This window comes from Lissotriton helveticus, chromosome 1_2 (genome assembly GCF_964261635.1).
Source record: "Lissotriton helveticus chromosome 1_2, aLisHel1.1, whole genome shotgun sequence".
Lineage (NCBI taxonomy): Eukaryota > Metazoa > Chordata > Amphibia > Caudata > Salamandridae > Lissotriton > Lissotriton helveticus.
Window position 1 is genome coordinate 455,061,224 of NC_136058.1, and position 21,759 is coordinate 455,082,982.

General features: G+C 49.3%; 1 protein-coding gene across 1 annotated transcript in view; it reads left to right on the forward strand.

Moving 5' to 3' along the window:
* Positions 1 to 21,759, forward strand: part of CCDC24 (coiled-coil domain containing 24) — a 208,084-nt gene that overhangs the window by 151,774 nt on the left and 34,551 nt on the right. The window contains exon 5 of the mRNA XM_078673382.1: positions 20,834 to 20,888. Coding sequence (XP_078529508.1) covers positions 20,834 to 20,888 — 55 coding nt within the window. The remainder of the gene's footprint in view (positions 1 to 20,833; positions 20,889 to 21,759) is intronic.

Genomic DNA, 21,759 nt, shown 5'->3' on the forward strand with positions numbered 1-21,759 from the left:
AACAACTTTCTTTAGGCCATCTACCCCTCCCCAGGAGAAGTTCACAATAGCCACACTAAGTGTAGAAGTGGTGTTGCTGGCATTGGTCACTAGGTAACTTTCACCTAGTACAATCTGTCCAGGGTCCACAAAGTCAGGTGTCACCATTGTGACACTGGCACATGTGTCCCTGTAGGCCTGAGCCAGTTTCTCATTGATTAGAGGCGTCTGCCTATATTTGCCCAGGTTACTGGGACTAACTGTAGTGGACAAAGGTAAGTCCACATCATATAGGAGAACTGCCTGAGTAGGGATTCTGACTAGGCCAGATCCTACTTCAGTACCCAGGGTCAACCCAGCCTACACCCTTGGACTGTGTTCCACCACTGTTGACTGTACTAGGGGGTGCAGGTGCTTTAGGAGCTGCAGTGGTGGGGACTGGATGTGTCTTGGTGCATTCACTGCCCCAGTGTGAAACTGATTTGCAGGTATTACACCAAGGCTTCTTTGGGCCATTATTCTTCTTTTTCTTGTTTCCATTTTGGGAACCACCCTCCTTACTATTAGTTTGGGGGCCTGAAGACATCTGGTCTTTTTCTTTATCTTTCTGATTCTGATTACCACCCTTCTGGTCTGTTTTCTTCTGGTCACCACCTTGGTTCTGGGGTTTCTGCTTAATCCTTGTTCTGACCCATTTGTCTGCCTTCTTTCCCAATTCTTGGGGAGAGGTCAGATCAGAGTCAATAAGGTATTGATGCAACAGCTGGTTTGTGCAGTTATTAAGGATCTGTTCTCTCATCATAAGATTGTACAATCCTGTATAGTCTGAAACTTTACTTCCCTGCAACCAACCCTCCAGAGCCTTAGTGGCACATTCAACAAAATCAGTCCAGTCTTGAGTCTGTGCTTTTTGGGTGTCTCTGAACAACAACCTGTATTGCTCAGTGGTTAGGCCAAACCCTTCAATAAGAGCACTCTTCAAGACAGAGTAGTTTTTGGCATCCTCAGGTCTAACTGTGAGGAGCCTATCTCTCCCTTTCTCAGAAAAGGAGTACCATAAAATTGCAGCCCACGGATCCTGAGGAACCTGCTGTACCATGCAGGCTCTCTCCAGAGCAGTCATCCATTTGTGGATGTCATCCCCTTCCTTGTAGGGGGGCACAATTTTTGTCAGGTTTCTATTATCATAGCTCCTGTCTTTTTCTCTAGGAATATTGCTGCCACCAGTGGCATCTAAGCCACTTAATTTCTGCTCTCTTGCCAAGGCAAGTCTAGCTTGAGCCAAGGCTACCTCCCCCCTCTCTATTTGGAATTTGACAGCCCTCATTCTGGCCCTATGCTCTGAGAGGCAGTCATACCTCTCTGAGATTCTCTTGAGGCACTAGAAATATGAGAGTCCCCTGAGGGAGATATCACTCTTCTGTTGCCTGGGAGAATGATATGGTGGGATCTGGGGAGGGGCTGGCCCTCTCCATTTCCCAGTAGGTCTAAGTTGGCCTGGTTAAGCCTGGCAACTAGGACCTGGCTACCCCTCTGATCCTGATCTTCTGGACCCTCTACATCTGAATCCTCTTCCTCCTCTTCCTCCTCTTCTTCTTCCTCTGGAGGGCTATCAGTCACAGGGGGGTTCCCTCCATCTCCTGATTCTAAGGGAGCTTCATTTCCCTTCTCACTTGTGGGACACCCCCGCGCCGCACGGCCACCAGCTGCTGCGTGTGCTCCCAGTGCCTGCCTCTGCCTCAGCGCCGACCTCGCTGCCGCCTTGAGTGCTGCCCTTTGGTTTCAGCCCGTTTTTGTCTAAAATTTGTGCTTGTTTTCTTTCTGTGGCTAACATCGTTTTCCGTGTTTTGACCTGTATTTAGCCTGTTTCTGTTCCAATTTCTCTTCGTGTTTTTGACCCCCATTGTGCCTGCCTCCTTCCTGCTTGCCCGCCTACCTCGCCGCCCTCCGCTCTCCCTCCCCGCTCCCGCTTCCCGCCACTGCCATTAGCCCCGCCCCTTTTTCTTCTGTACCCTCCCCGCTCCCGCCTCCCAGCTGCTCCGCCCACCCGCGCACTTGGCCTTAAATGGCGACCGTGCGACGCAGGTGAGTGTGACCCACTTGTGGGACACCCCCGCGCCGCACGGCCACCAGCTGCTGCGTGTGCTCCCAGTGCCTGCCTCTGCCTCAGCGCCGACCTCGCTGCCGCCTTGAGCGCTGCCCTTTGGTTTCAGCCCGTTTTTGTCTAAAATTTGTGCTTGTTTTCTTTCTGTGGCTAACATCGTTTTCCTACTGTTTTTTCCCCCGTTTTGACCTGAATTGCTGCTTGTTTTCTCTGTGCCGTTTTCTCTCCGTGTTTTGACCTGTATTTAGCCTGTTTCTGTTCCAATTTCTCTTCGTGTTTTTGACCCCCATTGTGCCTGCCTCCTTCCTGCTTGCCCGCCTACCTCGCCGCCCTCCGCTCTCCCTCCCCGCTCCCGCTTCCCGCCACCGCCATTAGCCCCGCCCCTTTTTCTTCTGTACCCTCCCCGCTCCCGCCTCCCAGCTGCTCCGCCCACCCGCGCACTTCGCCTTAAATGGCGACCGTGCGAACGCGCAGCGGTCACGCGCAGCGGGCGCGCCGATTGTGCGCCGAAGGCGCGCCAAAGGTAAGCCCGTCTGCGCCCGTCCGCGACCGGATCGCGACCAGCGCCAGGACCCCTGGCCCCCGAAGAGCCCGACCGACCCGCCTGACGTACTCCGCCGCCACCCTCACCGCACTCAACACCGGCCGACTCCCAGATTGCCACCTTGCCGCTCCACGAGGTACCCACGGACCTTTCAGCTGCCACGCCTGCAAGTTCTCCTGCATCCGGACCAGCCTCGCACCAGCACCCGCCAAGACGAACACCAGCAGCACCCACCTCAAGTGCATCCTGCTCAACACCCGCTCCGTCCACAGACACGCCATCGAACTCTGGATCCTCCTAGACGCCACGGCCCCTGACGTCGCCTTCCTCACGGAGACCTGGATGAACGCCTCTTCAGCTCCCGACATCGCCATCGCTATCCCAGAGGGCTACAAGATCGTCCGGAGGGACCGAAACGCCAACCAGATGGGAGGAGGCATCGCCATCATCCACAGGAGCACCATCCGTCTCACGACCAGCACCGACAACACCCTGACCAGCGCCGAACACCTGCACTTCCAGATCCACACCAACCCGAACACCACCCTCAGAGGCACCCTGATCTACCGACCCCCTGGACCACGCACGCAATTCAGCGAGGACATCGCCGACTTCGTCAGCCCGCATGCCCTCCCCTCCGCCGACTACATCCTCCTGGGAGACCTCAACTTCCATCTGGAGAACAACAACGACCGCAACACCATCACCCTGCTCGACAACCTCGCCAACCTGGGACTCAAGCAACTGGTGTCCACCCCCACCCACCTCGCCGGACACACACTCGACGCAGTCTTCTCCTCCAGCACAGACATCAACTTCAGCCACGCCACAGAGCTTCAATGGACGGACCACAGCTGCGTCCACTTCACCTTCAAGAGAACGACGTCCCACCACCACCAGAAACAGGCCGCCCGCAGATGCTGGAACAAGATCACAGCAGACCAGCTCACCACCTCCCTGAGCCAGCACCCACCTGCCAGCTCAGCGAACCCCAGCCAGGCCGCAGACAACCTCACGAAGTGGATCAACAACTGCGCGGATGAACTCGCCCCACTGAGGACCCCGCCCAGCAGACCCGGCAGCAAGAAGGCCCCATGGTTCACCGACGAACTCAAGAGCTCCAAGAAGAACTGCCGAGCCCTCGAGAAAGTCTGGAAAAGGGAACCGACACCGGACAACAGGACCTCCTTCAAACTTGCCACCCGGAAACACCACCAGCTGATCCGCGCCGCCAAGAAAACAGCTTTCAAGGACCGGTTGGACAACAACGCACACAACTGCAAGGAACTCTTCAACATCGTGAAAGAGCTTTCCAACCCCAGCGCAGGAAACAACGACATCACCCCATCGCAAGACCTCTGCAACTCCCTCGCTTCATACTTCCACAACAAGATCGCCGACATACACAACAGCTTCAACAACCAACCAACGCACACTATGACCGAACAACCACCCCCCACCACCACCCTCCACGCCTGGACCCCGATCAGCACCGAAGACACCATCCGCACGATGAACTCCATCCACTCCGGATCACCGACCGACCCCTGCCCTCACCACGTCTTCAACAAGGCCGACGCTGTCATCGCACCCCACCTGCGAGACATCATCAACACATCCTTCGACACCGCCACCTTCCCCGAGAGCTGGAAGCACGCCGAACTCAGCGCTCTTCTCAAGAAACCCACAGCGGACCCCACCGAACTCAAGAATTACCGCCCCATCTCGCTCCTCCCGTTTCCAGCCAAAGTCATTGAGAAGAACGTCAACAAGCAGATGGCCGCCTTCCTCGAGACGAACGGATCCCTCGACCCCTCACAGTCCGGCTTCAGAGCCAACCACAGCACCGAGACCGCCCTCATCGCCGCCACCGATGACATCCGAGCCCTGATGGACAATGGAGAAACAGCGGCCCTCATCCTCCTAGACCTCTCCGCGGCATTCGACACGGTCTGCCACCGCACCCTAGTACGGCGCCTCAGCAACATCGGCATCCAGGACAAGGCGCTGGAATGGATCATCTCCTTCCTCGACGGAAGAACACAGAGAGTCCGCCTACCACCGTACAAGTCAGAGGCCTCCGAAGTCATCTGCGGCGTCCCCCAAGGATCATCTCTGAGCCCCACCCTCTTCAACGTCTACATGAGCCCCCTTGCGGCCATCGTACGCAAACACAACCTCAGCATAATCTCCTACGCCGACGACACCCAGCTGATCCTCTCCCTGACCAACGACCCCGCCGCCGCCAGAGCCAACCTGCACGAAGGGATGAAAGAGGTAGCCGAGTGGATGACGACCAGCCGCCTGAAACTGAACTCGGACAAGACAGAGGTCCTCATCCTGGGCTCCTCACCCTCCGCCTGGGACGACTCCTGGTGGCCCCCCGCCCTGGGCACCGCACCCAAACCGACTGACCATGCACGAAACCTGGGCGTCATCCTGGACTCCTCCCTCTCCATGACCAGGCAAGTCAACAACGTCTCCTCGGCGTGCTTCAACATCCTACGCATGCTACGGAAGATCTTCTGGTGGATCCCCACCGAGACCAGGAAGACAGTCACCCAGGCCCTCGTCACCAGCCGACTGGACTACGGCAACGCCCTCTACGCCGGTACCACCGCCAAGCTCCAGAAGAGACTCCAGCGGATCCAGAACGCCTCAGCCAGACTCATCCTCGACATCCCACGAACCAGTCACATCTCCGGACATCTGAAAGACCTTCACTGGCTCCCCGTCAACAAAAGAATCACCTTCCGCCTCCTCACCCACGCACACAAAGCCCTACACGACCAAGGCCCGAGCTACCTCAACAGCCGAGTCAACTTCTACGCTCCCAAACGCCACCTCCGATCAGCCAACCACGCCCTCGCCGCCGTCCCCCGCATCCGAAGAGCAACCACAGGAGGAAGGTCCTTCTCCTACCTGGCCGCCAAGACCTGGAACTCCCTCCCGACCGACCTGCGCCTGACCCAAGACCACCTCTCCTTCAGGAAGAAGCTGAAGACCTGGCTGTTCGAGCAGTAGCGGCACCCCCCCCCCCCCCCAGCGCCTTGAGACCCTACGGGTATGTAGCGCGCTTTATAAGTGTCATTGATTGATTGATTGATTGATTCTCTAAGTCATCCTGCTCTAGAATGGCTATCAGGATAGGACAGGTGGGACTTCTGCCCCTTTTTAACCCTCTTGATATGCACAAGGCAATCAAGTCCTTTCGGGTTAATTTGTCATAGCTGGAAGTTGCCTTGGTAAGGTCAACTGTCACAGGAGCAGACCCTGAGGCTTTTCCTGTGTCAGACATGACTCTAGTGTGGTGTAAGTGATGCACCTACCTACACTAAGTGTTTCCCTACTGTACCTTGCTAGTGAGTTGTAGTCAGGGTGTGCTAATCCCTTTAATCTACAACTGCTAAGTTCAGTAGAACTTAAATATGCTACGCTTTTGATTTATATGTACCTAGAGGTACTTGATGTGATCTTTCAGTTTGATAAAAGATTGCAATGGTAAAACAACAGCAAGCTCAAATCCGCACCGCTGCTCACCAATGTGAGAACTTGGCCTGATAGGTGATGTTTCCAATTCTGGAACCACCTGTTATCAGACCAAACAATCCCTTATGGTGTCTGGTTGTAAGTCAACCTTATTAGACAAGCTATCCTAGGGGTAGCATGGACTAAGCAGCCTAAAGGCTTAACTTAAGAGGTCGTGTTAAGCGAGCTGTTTTACCACATACAATCCTGTAATATCAAATGAAAGGACACCACACAAGTATATATTATAAAAATATATGTGTTTATTACTAAAAACAATCCCCAGTATTCTTTATGAATAAAGGGGCACAAGCGTTAAATCAAAAGCACAGTTTAAACATACAAAGTTGCACAATTATGGATGAGGGCGGGGGGGCCCCTCAAACCATATACTAAACAAGTGGTATAAGAGATACCAATCGAACAGTGGTTAGGCCTAGGGCCTAGGAAATCGCTGGGAGCAGTCGGGACAAGCAATGCTGAAGTCGGGAGAGGCCCACGGGATTCGGGTGCAGTGCGGAAAGCGCACGCATGCACCAATGTTAACCAATGGTGCGTAAAAGTTGTAAAGTTAAAGTTTAAGGACACTTCCGCTGAACCTAGAGGAACAAAACTTAAGACACAGACCCTAGAGATGTGTACCAGTGTGGGAACACCGGCGGAGCAAAGTTACCTCACCCACAGGAAGCGGGTGCACAGGGTCGAAGTTGAGTCGGGTTTCGTCACGCAGGCTCTTGGTGCTTGAAGCTGAAAGGGCTGCAGGCGGGGTGAAGGAGAAGTGTCCGGTGGAGTCCAAGGGTGGACTCAAGTCGAAAATTACCTGAAAGCAGAGGGGACAGAGTCTGGGTCACTCAGCAGTGACCAGGGTGGAACCAGGACGGAACCAGGCAATGTCGGGCGCAATCAGGTGGTCGTCGAGGAGCTTCTCTCCGCTGTCACGTGGGCTCTGGGGCATCTGCGACGTCCAGGAGCAGGTCACGATCTGTCCCACGAGGGCTCTCACCGTCGGCGCAGTCGGCTTCAAGTTTGGAGCAAACAACACTTGGCAAGAGCAATCCACGCGGAACCGGGAGATTGCTTCTCACTCGAACCAGGGGGGGTCAGAGTGGGGGCTCCTTTTCAGGGGAGCTGGTGCAGATCTGGAGCAACCATATTTGCAGGTCGAATTTCAAAGTTCGTCGGTACAGGGGCCACTAGCCGGCTGGCAAGTGACCGGGCCAACGCGTTGAGCCAAAAGAAGCAGAAGGGCCCCACCCAGCACTCGTCGAGTGTGAAGGGCTGAACTTCGGTGCAAGTGTGGCTCAGGGTTGGGGCTTCTCAAACCCCGGTGTACAGCTTCGAGGGTCACTCGTGGGCTGCATGGTCAGCGTCTCGTGGTCAATTCAAGATGGCGTGCCCCACGCTTCCGGTCGCCTCCACGGGTCTCAGCTCTGCAGGGACTGTGGATCGGGCTGTTGGAAGGCAGGCAAGCTTGATCTCGTCGATCTCTGTCGCTCGAGTTCCGGCGGGAACTGCGACAAAGCAGACGTTGATGGCTGGATGGTGCCTGTTTGCACAGGGTGGTCACTCCTTGACCACAAGGGAGATTCTTCGGGCTTCTACGTCGAGTAGGTTGTCGAAGGGTCCAGAGTTTCGTTTCTTATGTTTCATCAGGATAATCTGAAGTGCATTGGCACTGCTCCCAGTCTTATACTAATTTTGGGGGCTGGATTACCTGCTAGGTCCCCTCCTATGGGTGGGACCCAGGAAGTGGGTGGATACACCCCCTTCCTTTGATCCAGGCCGCCCTGGCACGAGGGCTGGAGTGCCCCAGAACCGGTTTGGCCGGATTATGCAAGGGGCAGCCGTGTGCGCCCCAAGCAGTGTCTGGTTTCTTTCAAACCTCCCTGCTACAATCCACTATCTCCTGTCTGGAGGGTGGTAACACCCCCCTGCGACAGGAAACCCTTTGTCCAGGCCCCATTTGGCTGAGTTTCGGTCAGCTTCAGGGGGTAAGACTCTTGTCTGTGGCAGAGGCATCCATTTTGTGGATCTAAGGTCCTTTTAGAAATTAACCGCATTTAAGTAAAGTAACATGTCTTACCCCTCTAGAGGGGTGGAATGCTATCCCCGTCGCCAGAACTGGCGAGGGGATAGTATTCCAAACCGTATGACACCTTACACGACATGTTTTGATAAAGCCAAACCAGAGTTGCTATATAACCGCGAGGATTATAAGGCACTTAAGAGTGTATGGTATGGCCTTATCCTGAAACAGCTTAGGGAGTTGTTCCCGACAGCTGCAGACAGGCTCAGCTCATGCTAGAGCTCCATCTCACATTTAAACCACGCACTCTGCCTCCAGGATTGATGAGGCCTTCCATAGGAGTGGCTCACAGGTTAATATGTGTCCAGATATAGGTTTAGATATAGGTATACTATATCTAAGTAAGGGGTGATTACACCACCTTACCCCAGCCTAGTGATCAGCCAGTTGTGTCAATTTAAGAACCAGCCAGGGGTGGCAAAAGATATGCTGCAGCCCCTGGTAGGCCTTGGTGGCCCCTATGCCCTGGGCACCTATAGTGCATTAGACAGGGGCTGACAAGGAGTCCATTTCCAATTGGGGTATGTGCCTATAGCACATTTATTATTAATTTAGAGAGAGAACAGCAGGCTGTGGGTCTGATTAGCAGGCCCACAGCCACATTAAGTCGAAAACCAGTGAAGCAAAAAGCAAAAATTTGGGGTGACCATAGGATAGCAGACCCTACTCTCCTACACAAAGCCTCCATATTGGTACCACCGCCATATGGAAATGGGGCATCGGTTGGTAAAGCCACCCTACTGGAATGGAAATTACAACAGGTAGGTATCTCAAATCTCGCCTGTAACCCATGTGTGCGAGGGTATAAGCCCACCCCCAGTGTGCAAAAATCAGAAAGGGAAGCTATGTTGTCTAATACTTCCCTGCTTCTCATGCCCTCAAGGATTTAGCCCAGGGAATGAGATGCGTTACACAAACTTAGTGGCGGTATTTGGTTTATAAAACTGAGTGGTATCAGCACAGATGTAACTAGTGTCTGCCTAGAGACTGCCAAGGGATGTCATCATTTAACCCCACCAGATGACTCTTGAGGCGGTACACCCATCTCTGTTCTCTTTGTAGTAACGCTCTCTGGTCATTACCAACCTCTTTCTCAAATTGTGTGGAGGTATAAGTTTACTTCCTCTCATCGACAAACCATTTACAATATTTAAATAATCTTTTCTCTGCCAAAACCCTCAAATGTTTTCCTCACATGTATTCTGGTCACCCCAACCATCAGGAATCATATGAATTATTTTCTGCAGTCGGGCATCATCCACTAATTCCTTCCACCACTCTTCTTTCTTGCAGAATACCATCAGTGATCAGATAAACATTCACCTCTTCTTCAAATTCTTCCCCTCCAAAAAAATCATTTTGTTCTGAAATCTCATCAGTGTCACCTAACCTTGAGCTATAATCTGCCAGTAAATGATTGGCCCCGGCACATATGAGATGTTAAATTCGAACTCTGGAAGGGCCGCTAGCCATTTGTGAATCCTATGAGATACACAATCCACACCTTTTTTGGGGAAATATCCCTAAGGGGTTTATGATCTGTCTTAATCACAAATTTGCACCCCCAAAAAACTTTTTCAACTTTCTTATTGCCCTAAAGACTCCTCAAGTCTCTTTCTCAATTACAGAGAAATTCAGTTTTGCTTCTCTCCGAGACCTTTTCAGCTTGCATCAGTCATCACAGAAGTCTCATCTCTGCATCAAAACAGCTCCGAGACCTTTCCAGCTTGCATCAGTCATTACAGAAGTCTCATCTCTGCATTCAAAACAGCTCCAAGACCTTTCCAGCTTGCATCAGTCATCACAGAAGTCTCACCTCTGCATCAAAACAGCTCCGAGACCTTTTCAGCTTGCATCAGTCATCACAGAAGTCTCATCTCTGCATCAAAACAGCTCCGAGACCTTTCCAGCTTGCATCAGTCATCACAGAAGTCTCATCTCTGCATCAAAACAGCTCCGAGACCTTTTCAGCTTGCATCAGTCATCACAGAAGTCTCATCTCTGAATTCAAAACAGCTCCGAGACCTTTCCAGCTTGCATCAGTCATCACAGAAGTCTCATCTCTGCATCAAAACAGCTCCGAGACCTTTCCAGCTTGCATCAGTCATCACAGAAGTCTCATCTCTGCATTCAAAACAGCTCCGAGACCTTTTCAGCTTGCATCAGTCATCACAGAAGTCTCATCTCTGCATCAAAACAGCTCCGAGACCTTTCCACCTTGCATCAGTCATCACAGAAGTCTCATCTCTGCATTCAAAACAGCTCCGAGACCTTTTCAGCTTGCATCAGTCATCACAGAAGTCTCATCTCTGAATTCAAAACAGCTCCGAGACCTTTTCCGCTTGCATCAGTCATCACAGAAGTCTCATCTCTGCATCAAAACAGCTCCGAGACCTTTTCAGCTTGCATCAGTCATCACAGAAGTCTCATCTCTGCATCAAAACAGCTCCGAGACCTTTTCAGCTTGCATCAGTCATCACAGAAGTCTCACCTCTGCATCAAAACAGCTCAGAGACCTTTCCAGCTTGCATCAGTCATCACAGAAGTCTCATCTCTGCATCAAAACAGCTCCGAGACCTTTCCAGCTTGCATCAGTCATCACAGAAGTCTCATCTCTGCATCAAAACAGCTCCGAGACCTTTTCAGCTTGCATCAGTCATCACAGAAGTCTCATCTCTGCATCAAAACAGCTCCGAGACCTTTCTAGCTTGCATCAGTCATCACAGAAGTCTCATCTCTGCATCAAAACAGCTCCGAGACCTTTCCAGCTTGCATCAGTCATCACAGAAGTCTCATCTCTGCATCAAAACAGCTCCGAGACCTTTCCAGCTTGCATCAGTCATCACAGAAGTCTCATCTCTGCATCAAAACAGCTCCGAGACCTTTTCAGCTTGCATCAGTCATCACAGAAGTCTCATCTCTGCATCAAAACAGCTCCGAGACCTTTCCAGCTTGCATCAGTCATTACAGAAGTCTCATCTCTGCATCAAAACAGCTCCGAGACCTTTTCAGCTTGCATCAGTCATCACAGAAGTCTCATCTCTGAATTCAAAACAGCTCCGAGACCTTTTCCGCTTGCATCAGTCATCACAGAAGTCTCATCTCTGCATCAAAACAGCTCCGAGACCTTTTCAGCTTGCATCAGTCATCACAGAAGTCTCATCTCTGCATCAAAACAGCTCCGAGACCTTTTCAGCTTGCATCAGTCATCACAGAAGTCTCATCTCTGCATCAAAACAGCTCCGAGACCTTTTCAGCTTGCATCAGTCATCACAGAAGTCTCACCTCTGCATCAAAACAGCTCAGAGACCTTTCCAGCTTGCATCAGTCATCACAGAAGTCTCATCTCTGCATCAAAACAGCTCCGAGACCTTTCCAGCTTGCATCAGTCATCACAGAAGTCTCATCTCTGCATCAAAACAGCTCCGAGACCTTTTCAGCTTGCATCAGTCATCACAGAAGTCTCATCTCTGCATCAAAACCGCTCCGAGACCTTTCCACCTTGCATCAGTCATCACAGAAGTCTCATCTCTGCATCAAAACAGCTCCGAGACCTTTTCAGCTTGCATCAGTCATCACAGAAGTCTCATCTCTGCATCAAAACAGCTCCGAGACCTTTCTAGCTTGCATCAGTCATCACAGAAGTCTCATCTCTGCATCAAAACAGCTCCGAGACCTTTCCAGCTTGCATCAGTCATCACAGAAGTCTCATCTCTGCATCAAAACAGCTCCGAGACCTTTCCAGCTTGCATCAGTCATCACAGAAGTCTCATCTCTGCATCAAAACAGCTCTGAGACCTTTCCAGCTTGCATCAGTCATCACAGAAGTCTCATCTCTGCATTCAAAACAGCTCCGAGACCTTTTCAGCTTGCATCAGTCATCACAGAAGTCTCAGCTCTGCATTCAAAACAGCTCCGAGACCTTTTCAGCTTGCATCAGTCATCACAGAAGTCTCATCTCTGCATCAAAACAGCTCCGAGACCTTTCCAGCTTGCATCAGTCATCACAGAAGTCTCATCTCTGCATCAAAACAGCTCCGAGACCTTTCCAGCTTGCATCAGTCATCACAGAAGTCTCATCTCTGCATTCAAAACAGCTCAGAGACCTTTCCACCTTGCATCAGTCATCACAGAAGTCTCATCTCTGCATCAAAACAGCTCCGAGACCTTTTCAGCTTGCATCAGTCATCACAGAAGTCTCATCTCTGCATCAAAACAGCTCTGAGACCTTTTCAGCTTGCATCAGTCATCACAGAAGTCTCATCTCTGCATCAAAACAGCTCTGAGACCTTTCCAGCTTGCATCAGTCATCACAGAAGTCTCATCTCTGCATCAAAACAGCTCTGAGACCTTTCCAGCTTGCATCAGTCATCACAGAAGTCTCATCTCTGCATTCAAAACAGCTCCGAGACCTTTCCAGCTTGCATCAGTCATCACAGAAGTCTCATCTCTGCATCAAAACAGCTCCGAGACCTTTTCAGCTTGCATCAGTCATCACAGAAGTCTCATCTCTGCATCAAAACAGCTCTGAGACCTTTTCAGCTTGCATCAGTCATCACAGAAGTCTCATCTCTGCATCAAAACAGCTCTGAGACCTTTCCAGCTTGCATCAGTCATCACAGAAGTCTCATCTCTGCATCAAAACAGCTCTGAGACCTTTCCAGCTTGCATCAGTCATCACAGAAGTCTCATCTCTGCATCAAAACAGCTCCGAGACCTTTCCAGCTTGCATCAGTCATCACAGAAGTCTCATCTCTGCATCAAAACAGCTCTGAGACCTTTTCAACTTGCATCAGTCATCACAGAAGTCTCATCTCTGCATCAAAACAGCTCCGAGACCTTTCCAGCTTGCATCAGTCATCACAGAAGTCTCATCTCTGCATCAAAACAGCTCCGAGACCTTTTCAGCTTGCATCAGTCATTACAGAAGTCTCATCTCTGAATTCAAAACAGCTCCGAGACCTTTTCCGCTTGCATCAGTCATCACAGAAGTCTCATCTCTGCATCAAAACAGCTCCGAGACCTTTTCAGCTTGCATCAGTCATCACAGAAGTCTCATCTCTGCATCAAAACAGCTCCGAGACCTTTCCAGCTTGCATCAGTCATCACAGAAGTCTCATCTCTGCATCAAAACAGCTCTGAGACCTTTCCAGCTTGCATCAGTCATCACAGAAGTCTCATCTCTGCATCAAAACAGCTCCGAGACCTTTCCAGCTTGCATCAGTCATCACAGAAGTCTCATCTCTGCATTCAAAACAGCTCCGAGACCTTTCCAGCTTGCATCAGTCATCACAGAAGTCTCATCTCTGCATTCAAAACAGCTCCGAGACCTTTTCAGCTTGCATCAGTCATCACAGAAGTCTCATCTCTGCATCAAAACAGCTCCGAGACCTTTCCACCTTGCATCAGTCATCACAGAAGTCTCAGCTCTGCATTCAAAACAGCTCCGAGACCTTTTCAGCTTGCATCAGTCATCACAGAAGTCTCATCTCTGCATTCAAAACAGCTCCGAGACCTTTTCCGCTTGCATCAGTCATCACAGAAGTCTCATCTCTGCATCAAAACAGCTCCGAGACCTTTTCAGCTTGCATCAGTCATCACAGAAGTCTCATCTCTGCATCAAAACAGCTCCGAGACCATTTCAGCTTGCATCAGTCATCACAGAAGTCTCACCTCTGCATCAAAACAGCTCCGAGACCTTTCTAGCTTGCATCAGTCATCACAGAAGTCTCATCTCTGCATCAAAACAGCTCCGAGACCTTTTCAGCTTGCATCAGTCATCACAGAAGTCTCATCTCTGCATCAAAACAGCTCTGAGACCTTTTCAACTTGCATCAGTCATCACAGAAGTCTCATCTCTGCATCAAAACAGCTCCGAGACCTTTCCAGCTTGCATCAGTCATCACAGAAGTCTCATCTCTGCATCAAAACAGCTCCAAGACCTTTTCAGCTTGCATCAGTCATCACAGAAGTCTCATCTCTGCATTCAAAACAGCTCCGAGACCTTTTCAGCTTGCATCAGTCATCACAGAAGTCTCATCTCTGCATCAAAACAGCTCCGAGACCTTTCCACCTTGCATCAGTCATCACAGAAGTCTCATCTCTGCATTCAAAACAGCTCCGAGACCTTTCCAGCTTGCATCAGTCATCACAGAAGTCTCATCTCTGCATCAAAACAGCTCCGAGACCTTTTCAGCTTGCATCAGTCATCACAGAAGTCTCATCTCTGCATCAAAACAGCTCCGAGACCTTTTCAGCTTGCATCAGTCATCACAGAAGTCTCATCTCTGCATCAAAACAGCTCCGAGACCTTTTCAGCTTGCATCAGTCATCACAGAAGTCTCATCTCTGTATCAAAACAGCTCCGAGACCTTTCCAGCTTGCATCAGTCATCACAGAAGTCTCATCTCTGCATCAAAACAGCTCCGAGACCTTTCCAGCTTGCATCAGTCATTACAGAAGTCTCATCTCTGCATTCAAAACAGCTCCGAGACCTTTCCAGCTTGCATCAGTCATCACAGAAGTCTCATCTCTGCATCAAAACAGCTCCGAGACCTTTTCAGCTTGCATCAGTCATCACAGAAGTCTCATCTCTGCATCAAAACAGCTCCGAGACCTTTTCAGCTTGCATCAGTCATCACAGAAGTCTCATCTCTGCATTCAAAACAGCTCCGAGACCTTTCCAGCTTGCATCAGTCATCACAGAAGTCTCATCTCTGCATTCAAAACAGCTCAGAGACCTTTCCAGCTTGCATCAGTCATCACAGAAGTCTCATCTCTGCATCAAAACAGCTCCGAGACCTTTTCAGCTTGCATCAGTCATCACAGAAGTCTCATCTCTGCATCAAAACAGCTCCGAGACCTTTTCAGCTTGCATCAGTCATCACAGAAGTCTCATCTCTGCATCAAAACAGCTCCGAGACCTTTTCAGCTTGCATCAGTCATCACAGAAGTCTCATCTCTGCATCAAAACAGCTCCGAGACCTTTTCAGCTTGCATCAGTCATCACAGAAGTCTCACCTCTGCATCAAAACAGCTCAGAGACCTTTCCAGCTTGCATCAGTCATCACAGAAGTCTCATCTCTGCATCAAAACAGCTCCGAGACCTTTCCAGCTTGCATCAGTCATCACAGAAGTCTCATCTCTGCATCAAAACAGCTCCGAGACCTTTTCAGCTTGCATCAGTCATCACAGAAGTCTCATCTCTGCATCAAAACCGCTCCGAGACCTTTCCACCTTGCATCAGTCATCACAGAAGTCTCATCTCTGCATCAAAACAGCTCCGAGACCTTTTCAGCTTGCATCAGTCATCACAGAAGTCTCATCTCTGCATCAAAACAGCTCCGAGACCTTTCTAGCTTGCATCAGTCATCACAGAAGTCTCATCTCTGCATCAAAACAGCTCCGAGACCTTTCCAGCTTGCATCAGTCATCACAGAAGTCTCATCTCTGCATCAAAACAGCTCCGAGACCTTTCCAGCTTGCATCAGTCATCACAGAAGTCTCATCTCTGCATCAAAACAGCTCTGAGACCTTTCCAGCTTGCATCAGTCATCACAGAAGTCTCATCTCTGCATTCAAAACAGCTCCGAGACCTTTTCAGCTTGCATCAGTCATCACAGAAGTCTCATCTCTGCATCAAAACAGCTCCGAGACCTTTCCAGCTTGCATCAGTCATCACAGAAGTCTCATCTCTGCATTCAAAACAGCTCAGAGACCTTTCCACCTTGCATCAGTCATCACAGAAGTCTCATCTCTGCATCAAAACAGCTCCGAGACCTTTTCAGCTTGCATCAGTCATCACAGAAGTCTCATCTCTGCATCAAAACAGCTCTGAGACCTTTTCAGCTTGCATCAGTCATCACAGAAGTCTCATCTCTGCATCAAAACAGCTCTGAGACCTTTCCAGCTTGCATCAGTCATCACAGAAGTCTCATCTCTGCATCAAAACAGCTCTGAGACCTTTCCAGCTTGCATCAGTCATCACAGAAGTCTCATCTCTGCATTCAAAACAGCTCCGAGACCTTTCCAGCTTGCATCAGTCATCACAGAAGTCTCATCTCTGCATCAAAACAGCTCCGAGACCTTTTCAGCTTGCATCAGTCATCACAGAAGTCTCATCTCTGCATCAAAACAGCTCTGAGACCTTTTCAGCTTGCATCAGTCATCACAGAAGTCTCATCTCTGCATCAAAACAGCTCTGAGACCTTTCCAGCTTGCATCAGTCATCACAGAAGTCTCATCTCTGCATCAAAACAGCTCTGAGACCTTTCCAGCTTGCATCAGTCATCACAGAAGTCTCATCTCTGCATCAAAACAGCTCCGAGACCTTTCCAGCTTGCATCAGTCATCACAGAAGTCTCATCTCTGCATCAAAACAGCTCTGAGACCTTTCCAGCTTGCATCAGTCATCACAGAAGTCTCATCTCTGCATCAAAACAACTCTGAGACCTTTTCCGCTTGCATCAGTCATCACAGAAGTCTCATCTCTGCATCAAAACAGCTCCGAGACCTTTTCAGCTTGCATCAGTCATTACAGAAGTCTCATCTCTGCATCAAAACAGCTCTGAGACCTTTTCAACTTGCATCAGTCATCACAGAAGTCTCATCTCTGCATCAAAACAGCTCCGAGACCTTTCCAGCTTGCATCAGTCATCACAGAAGTCTCATCTCTGCATCAAAACAGCTCCGAGACCTTTTCAGCTTGCATCAGTCATTACAGAAGTCTCATCTCTGAATTCAAAACAGCTCCGAGACCTTTTCCGCTTGCATCAGTCATCACAGAAGTCTCATCTCTGCATCAAAACAGCTCCGAGACCTTTTCAGCTTGCATCAGTCATCACAGAAGTCTCATCTCTGCATCAAAACAGCTCCGAGACCTTTCCAGCTTGCATCAGTCATCACAGAAGTCTCATCTCTGCATCAAAACAGCTCTGAGACCTTTCCAGCTTGCATCAGTCATCACAGAAGTCTCATCTCTGCATCAAAACAGCTCCGAGACCTTTCCAGCTTGCATCAGTCATCACAGAAGTCTCATCTCTGCATCAAAACAGCTCCGAGACCTTTCCAGCTTGCATCAGTCATCACAGAAGTCTCATCTCTGCATCAAAACAGCTCCGAGACCTTTTCAGCTTGCATCAGTCATTACAGAAGTCTCATCTCTGAATTCAAAACAGCTCCGAGACCTTTTCCGCTTGCATCAGTCATCACAGAAGTCTCATCTCTGCATCAAAACAGCTCCGAGACCTTTTCAGCTTGCATCAGTCATCACAGAAGTCTCATCTCTGCATCAAAACAGCTCCGAGACCTTTCCAGCTTGCATCAGTCATCACAGAAGTCTCATCTCTGCATCAAAACAGCTCTGAGACCTTTCCAGCTTGCATCAGTCATCACAGAAGTCTCATCTCTGCATCAAAACAGCTCCGAGACCTTTCCAGCTTGCATCAGTCATCACAGAAGTCTCATCTCTGCATCAAAACAGCTCCGAGACCTTTCCAGCTTGCATCAGTCATCACAGAAGTCTCATCTCTGCATTCAAAACAGCTCCGAGACCTTTCCAGCTTGCATCAGTCATCACAGAAGTCTCATCTCTGCATTCAAAACAGCTCCGAGACCTTTTCAGCTTGCATCAGTCATCACAGAAGTCTCATCTCTGCATCAAAACAGCTCCGAGACCTTTCCACCTTGCATCAGTCATCACAGAAGTCTCAGCTCTGCATTCAAAACAGCTCCGAGACCTTTTCAGCTTGCATCAGTCATCACAGAAGTCTCATCTCTGCATTCAAAACAGCTCCGAGACCTTTTCCGCTTGCATCAGTCATCACAGAAGTCTCATCTCTGCATCAAAACAGCTCCGAGACCTTTTCAGCTTGCATCAGTCATCACAGAAGTCTCATCTCTGCATCAAAACAGCTCCGAGACCATTTCAGCTTGCATCAGTCATCACAGAAGTCTCACCTCTGCATCAAAACAGCTCCGAGACCTTTCTAGCTTGCATCAGTCATCACAGAAGTCTCATCTCTGCATCAAAACAGCTCCGAGACCTTTTCAGCTTGCATCAGTCATCACAGAAGTCTCATCTCTGCATCAAAACAGCTCTGAGACCTTTTCAACTTGCATCAGTCATCACAGAAGTCTCATCTCTGCATCAAAACAGCTCCGAGACCTTTCCAGCTTGCATCAGTCATCACAGAAGTCTCATCTCTGCATCAAAACAGCTCCAAGACCTTTTCAGCTTGCATCAGTCATCACAGAAGTCTCATCTCTGCATTCAAAACAGCTCCGAGACCTTTTCAGCTTGCATCAGTCATCACAGAAGTCTCATCTCTGCATCAAAACAGCTCCGAGACCTTTCCACCTTGCATCAGTCATCACAGAAGTCTCATCTCTGCATTCAAAACAGCTCCGAGACCTTTTCAGCTTGCATCAGTCATCACAGAAGTCTCATCTCTGCATCAAAACAGCTCCGAGACCTTTCCAGCTTGCATCAGTCATCACAGAAGTCTCATCTCTGCATCAAAACAGCTCAGAGACCTTTCCAGCTTGCATCAGTCATCACAGAAGTCTCATCTCTGCATCAAAACAGCTCTGAGACCTTTTCAGCTCGCATCAGTCATCACAGAAGTCTCATCTCTGCATCAAAACAGCTCTGAGACCTTTCCAGCTTGCATCAGTCATCACAGAAGTCTCATCTCTGCATTCAAAACAGCTCAGAGACCTTTCCAGCTTGCATCAGTCATCACAGAAGTCTCATCTCTGCATCAAAACAGCTCTGAGACCTTTTCAACTTGCATCAGTCATCACAGAAGTCTCATCTCTGCATCAAAACAGCTCCGAGACCTTTCCAGCTTGCATCAGTCATCACAGAAGTCTCACCTCTGCATTCAAAACTTCTGAAACCTAGTGCTTTATGTAGACGAGCTTCAACATGTTCAAACTCTTTCTCATACAACTGGCACCAGGGAGACTCCTCCCCTTGTTTCAGCAAACTCCTCGTAAACACAGACTTCTCAGCGAATCGTGGCGCAAACTTATAAAACTCAGCCACACCAAGAAGTGTTACCAGTTCCTCCTTATTCTTAGGTGAATACATGGTCTTGATTGCCTCTACCATCAGTTTTTGGCTTAATGCCAGATGATGAAAAACACACTTTTATCTCACTGCTGCAATTGAAGGCAAGGTAAGTACCATATCGCTGGATGTTTTCATATATTTTTTGCCTGAGGGAATCTGTGCAGGGACTTACCCACCTTGTCCTTAGAGTCCTTGACGAGTGTCACCCTCACTTAGGTAAAAGGAACTCCCAAGGCTGTAAGCCAGCTGTGGCAGATCTACAGCCCGACCATATTTAAAAGGAATGCAAGGGCCGTACGCCAGCTATCGCAGATCTATAGCCTGAACGTACGCCAGCTATCGCAGATCTATAGTCTGACCATATGTAAATGGAACTGCAAAGAATGTATGCCAGCTATCGCATATCTATAGCCCGAACGTATCCCAGCTATCACAGATCTATAGCCCGGCCATATGTAAAATGAACTGCAAAGGCTGTACACCAGCTATCACCGATCTATAGGCTGGACGTATGTGAAAACAACTGCAAAGGCCTTACGCCAGCTATCGCAGAACTATAGCCCAGCTGTATGTAAAAGGAAAGGCAAAGGTCGTACACCAGCTATCGCAGCTCTATAGATCGGCCATATGTAAAAGGAACTGCAAGGGCTGTACGTCAGCTATCGCAGATCTATAGCTCAGCCATATCTAAAAGGAACTGCAAACGCTGTACGCCAGCTATCATTGATCAATAGCCTGACAGCATGTAAAAGTAACTGCAAAGGATGTATGTTAGCTAACACACATCTATAACACGACGACGAAGGCTCAAGCGGTGGAGAAACTGCCAGCCAGAAGGTTCTCCGCTGTCTGAACAACTGGAGAAAGGCTGTGTGCTGACCACAGCCGTCACCTTCAAAGGCAGACATAGACTGCTTCATTTTAAATTATTGTACACAATCTACTATAACCCGCCTGTCTACACTCCTCAGGCCAGCAAACTTATACAACCAAGAACAGGGTGTTCAGGCTGGTGAATCCGTACAAGAGTGATGCTCACACACAGATGAACGGAAGCACGTGAAGCACTCCACATTATTTTTATGTGACTGCATTCTTTTTAGAAGCTTGTTTCATGTTTTCCTGGCTGTTCTGAGACGGCCTTGAAGGAGGGCGAAACAATGACTGCTACTAATGGAATCTCCATAAAGGTACCGTTCCTCAGGTTTTGAGGTATTATTTGTTCAATGTTGATGGTTTCTCGGGTTTTGAGGCTCTTGTCTGTACAGTGTCGCTGGAAAGAGATGTGTCCCAGTTGGCTGTTGCCTCCTTGGCGGGAGTTGGGTTATTCCATCATTTAAACAAACCTCTCTCCTTCCGCCTCCATTTTTCCAGGACAGCCCTGTTGTAAAGTGTGCTTCCTTCCATTGAGTACGACTGTGGACACAGCACATTATGCTACTCTCGTCCTTTCTATATATTGGTGTTTAGATGATGGGTCAATACCAGCCCAGTTACACGCTCTCCTTCTCTCCCCAGATCCATCTTGGAGGAGGAGTGCCGGACGCTCGAGAAGGATATCGCCATCATGCAGGTAAACTGTTGACTTCTGAGTCTTCTAAGCTGTGTGTCTTTGAGGCTCGTGCTGTACTATTTATTTGGATACTTTTTTTTATTTTTCTTTAACGGGCCCTTTTCACTTGCTGGTGACTGCAAGGACCTAAAATAGACCCTGCTGTCATATGCCTTCCTCAGAAAGCCAGTTATAATTGTTCTGTTTTGATGCATTTCCTGAAGCTGAGAAGGTTAGGTTCTGCTCTCGAGGGTGGGTAGAGAGCGTTTCAGAGTCTAGGCCACTAAACGCCAGTGATATGTCTTCAAGAATTTTTTGGAAGGCTTGGCAATGAATCTGACACAAGTTCTCAGACTGAGGGTTGACTGATGAGCTAATGTTTGCTAGTAGCCAAGGCCTTGGTACAGCAACCTTTTGGATGATGCAAAGAGGTTTAAATCTGCTTCAGTGGCAGCCAGTAGAGAGCCTTCCGGGGTGGTCTTGCAAAGCAGGGGCAGTGCGTGGAGAAAAAGGCAGCTACTCCTTGAACTAACAGAGTCCACCTGAGTTTTTCTATCTGATAGACGCATCTAACCACAGATTCCTTACCTTTGAATTTCCCAGGCGTCAGACCGTCTCTGGAAGATTTTTCTTCAAGAAATACCCATTCACGCCAGCAGGTGGCGTCTGTCAGCTCCGCGAGACATCGTCAGCGTCGGAAGTGACATCTGCGTTACCTATATATTTTTATTTTTTATTTTGAAAGTCTTATATAGCGCGGACAAGATCTTTGCAGATATCAGAGCGCTTTACACAGAAAGGGTACATGAGGGAGCATAGTCAAAACAATTAAGTCAGGGGAGCATACAATACAAATAAATGAGGGCACAGCCAACATGTAAATCAGTGAATC